Genomic DNA, 4,176 nt, shown 5'->3' on the forward strand with positions numbered 1-4,176 from the left:
AAAAAAAAAAAAAAAAAAATAATAATAATAATAAAGACACAAGAAATAGAAAGTAAAGAGGTGCTTCTACCCTCTAGAATTCCTCTCTTCAGAGGTAATGAAGCTCAACAGTTGGCTCTATTTTTTCAGAAACCTTTACTCTCCACTGCTTCATTTAGTCTCTGAACAAACCCAATACAGAAAAGCCCAGCGGAGGCTATCGATCCATTTTATGGATGCAGAGATTGAGGTGCAGATCTGTAGATTGCTAAGACCAGGGTCCAGGTCTAGAACCTCAGTTACCTGACCTACCGAGTAGCTCTCATCCCTTGGAATCTGGTCCTAGTGCCATGGCCAGCCCACTTCTGTCTGGATTCTCAGGCGTGTATAATAAAATGCTGGACAGTTGACCAAATCCAGAGGCTTATATAATTGGAGTGACTCAGCGAACATTGAAGTGAAAGATGGTGAGGAGGATGTGAGAGGTAATTTTTGGGAAACAGCTATTATCATAGAAGCTCTGAGAGATGTAGACATCTGTGGGTGGGGAAAGTAGGGATTTTCAGGGGTGGTTTCCCAGCAAAGCTTGTGGTCTCAGGGTGATATATATATATTTTTTGTGTGTCACCAGTCTGCTGCTGACATTGGGCAGATCCAAGAACTGCAGCTGCAGCTGGAGGAAGCCAAGAAGGAGAAGCACAAGCTTCAAGAACAAGTATGTGCTCAGAGCCATCCTATAGTTGTATTAGTCAGGGTTTTCTTAGAGGGACAGAACGAATAGGATGTGTGTGTGTGTGTGTGTGTGTATGTGTGTGTGTATGTGTGTATGTACGTGTGTGTATATATGAGTTTATTGTTTGTTTGTTTGTTTTTGAGACAGAGTCTCACTCTGTCACCCAGGCTGGAGTGAAGTGGCGTGATCTCGGCTCACTGCAACCTCTGCCTGCCAGGTTCAAGCGATTCTCCTGCCTCAGCCTCCCAAGTAGCTGGGATTACAGGTGCCTGCCACCACGCCTGCTAATTTTTGTATTTTTTGTAGAGATGGGGTTCTGCCATGTTGGTCAGGCTGGTTTCTAACGCCTGACCTCAGGTGATCTGCCCTCCTCAGTCTCCCAAAGTGCTGGGATTATAGGTGTGAGCCACTGGGCCCGGCTGGGGAATATATTAAGTATTAATTTACACGATCACAAGGTTCCACAGTAGGCCGTCTGCAAGCTGAGGAGCAAGGAGAGCCAGTCCGAGTCCCAAAACTGAAGAACTTGGAGTTCACTGTTTGAGGGCAGGAAGCATCCAGCATGGGAGAAAGATGTAGGCTGGGAGGCTAAGGCCCATCTCTCTCCTTTTCATGTTTTTCTGCCTGCTTTATATTCGCTGGAAGCTGATTAAGATGGTGCCCACCAGATTAAGGGTGGATCTGCCTTCTCCACCCCACTGACTCAGATGTTAATCTCTTTTGGCAACAACCTCACAGACACACCCAGGATCAATACTTTGTATCCTTCAACGGAATCAAGTTGACACTCAGTATTAACCATCACAGGGAGGAAGAGAGGGATTTTCCCTGGACACTTACTTATCCTTTGGCTCCTGGAAACTGTTTCCTTCATTCTTTTATTCATCAATTCATTCAAATACTCACTCAATTCCAGTTGTGTGCCAGGCACATTGAGACCACTCCCTAGAGAGACAGACACATGCACACATACTCACACTTATTTACTCTTGCCTGTTCTTGTGCTGGATCCAGGCATGCTCCATGCACTGAGACTCAGCCTTGCAGTGCAGAATTTTCTCCCTCTGAGAAATGGCTCCAAGAACAAAGAGATGGTCTGTGCAAGACAAGATCATGATCTTCTGTGAAATCTTCCTTTGAAGTCATGGTCCTTCCAAACATCTCTGGTTTTCTGTGATTACCTAGAGGGTTGCTATTATCCATGAAAGTTTCAAAGCTCTTCTAGAACCTTTGCATGTGCCTACTTAAAGTGACTGCTGGAGTGACCAGGTCCAGGTCTCAAGCAATTTCCTGTAGGTGCTGAGTAACAACACGCACAACAAATGGAATAGCAGCAGTGGCCATTTGCTGGCTGCTTAGTATGTGCCAGTCACTAATCTCCTCTAATCCTCCCAAGAAAAATGAAGAAACTGAAGCTCAAGGAAAGGAACTGACTTTCCCAGACTCACACACCAGGAAGAAACCTGGCTCCCAAACCCACCCTTGCTTTATCTTTTTGATGCCGTAGCTTCTTACTCACAGACTAGCTTTGCTCCTTGATCAGAGCAGGGAAGAAGAGAAGAGAAGCACTGATTAAAAGTCTTGTTTTCAATTCTGAAGACATAAGAAGCATCATCTCCCAGCACCTGAGACCCAGTATCAGGGTCTGATATGAGGGTCCAATGAGGGTCCCAAGATTGAGGCCTGGCAATTCTTGCTCGTACAGGCATTTAACATGCAGCACACCTGAGCAGAGAAGGAGGTGGTGTAAAGAGCTCCGCCAACCCTCCCAGGCTGGGTCCTGCACGTGTCTCTGTCCTGGTATCAAGGACAACAGGTGTCCAATAGACTTCTCTCTTGTACCTACAGCTGCAGGTGGCTCAGATGCGCATTGAGTACCTGGAGCAGTCCACCGTGGATCGAGCCATTGTCAGCAGGCAGGAGGCGGTCATCTGTGACCTGGAGAACAAGATGGAGTTCCAGAAGGTGCAGATTAAGAGATTTGAGGTACATAGTGATATATAAATAGTGCTTGGGCCAAGAGCAGGGAGAGCTTTTGTGTAAGCTTTATCCGCCCTTCTACTCATCTCTCTACTCACATGCCTTTATCTAGATATACATTACTCATCCACTCCTCACCCAAACTGCCTCCCTCCTCCCATCATACCATCATCCCTCAAGCCACCTACCCATTTACCTATCCATCCTCACGTATGTCTCTCCATCTCCTTCTACAATCATGGGTCCATTCATCCATCTTCCCTTGCATTTGTTCTTCCTTTCCCCTTCACTTTTTCTTCTCTTCCTCTATTATTTTTTCTTTAGCCCTCAACCCCTCTGTCTGCCCATTCTTTTATGCATTGATCCAGTTCTTCCTACCTCCATCCACCTACTCAACCACTTACATGCCCAATACTCATTTTTTTTTTTTTTTTGAGACGGAGTCTTGCTCTGTTGCCCGGGCTGGAGTGCAGTGGCCAGATCTCAGCTCACTGCAAGCTCCGCCTCCTGGGTTTATGCCATTCTCCTGGCTCCGTCTCCCGAGTAGCTGGTACTACAGGTGCCTGCCACCTCGCCCGGCTAGTTTTTTGTATTTTTTTAGTGGAGACGGGGTTTCACCATGTTAGCCAGGATGGTCTCCATCTCCTAACCTCGTGATCCGCCCGTCTCGGCCTCCCAAAGTGCTGGGATTACAGGCTTGAGCCACCGCGCCCAGCTCCAATGCTCATTTTGAACAGAAATTTATTTTGCACCCAGTGTGTGCTAGGCCCTGTTTTAGGTGCACAGAAGACAGATGTATGACACAGATCTGCTTTCAGAAGCATATATCTTTGTAAGCAATGTGGGTAAGATATGTATATAAATATCTGTAATATGGAGAGAGTGCTATGATGTTTAGAGGTTAGAGATCTTTTCAAGACTCAGGAATCAGGAAGGCTTCTGGGAGGAGGTGGCATTAATGCTGAACCTTGAAGGACAGGTAAGGCTTGGATGGGCTGGGGTAGAGTTCAGTGATTACATTCACATTACCCTTGAGCTGGGAACACAGGTGTTTACTCCTTCAGCTCTGTAGGCCAATGACATGGGACATTTACAGAAGACATCACCATTGTCAAAATACTTTCACATCAGTCACTCCACTTGATGTTTGATACAGTCCTGTGAGGCAGGTAGGATAAGTCTTATCTGACGAGAAGATGACCCCAGAGAGGTCAAGTGACTTGCTCAAGATAAAGCCAGGCAGTGCGTGGGATAAGGTAGATTGACACCTGACCTTCACTTCCTCCTGGTTACAGGTTCCAATTTCTCTGCAGCCAGCTGGCTTCACCACAGTAAGACAGTGTGTCTAGACAGTTGTGAGGCTGCATTCCTCATTCTGAAACATTTCCCCCTGATCTCCCTAGGGGCATTTGGTCTCCAATAAGGCTGCTATGGATGAAGAACACAGAGAAATTCTTCTTTTTTTTTTTTTTTTTTTTTTTTTT

At 46.1% G+C, this 4,176-nt stretch overlaps 1 protein-coding gene across 1 annotated transcript in view; it reads left to right on the plus strand.

The window, feature by feature from the left end:
- The window catches only part of MYO18B (myosin XVIIIB), a 298,450-nt gene that overhangs the window by 214,892 nt on the left and 79,382 nt on the right, over positions 1-4,176 (plus strand). Inside the window, exons 37-38 of the mRNA XM_026447974.1 lie at positions 611-694; positions 2,561-2,698. Coding sequence (XP_026303759.1) covers positions 611-694; positions 2,561-2,698 — 222 coding nt within the window. The remainder of the gene's footprint in view (positions 1-610; positions 695-2,560; positions 2,699-4,176) is intronic.

The sequence above is a fragment of the Piliocolobus tephrosceles genome, chromosome 19 (genome assembly GCF_002776525.5).
Source record: "Piliocolobus tephrosceles isolate RC106 chromosome 19, ASM277652v3, whole genome shotgun sequence".
NCBI lineage: Eukaryota > Metazoa > Chordata > Mammalia > Primates > Cercopithecidae > Piliocolobus > Piliocolobus tephrosceles.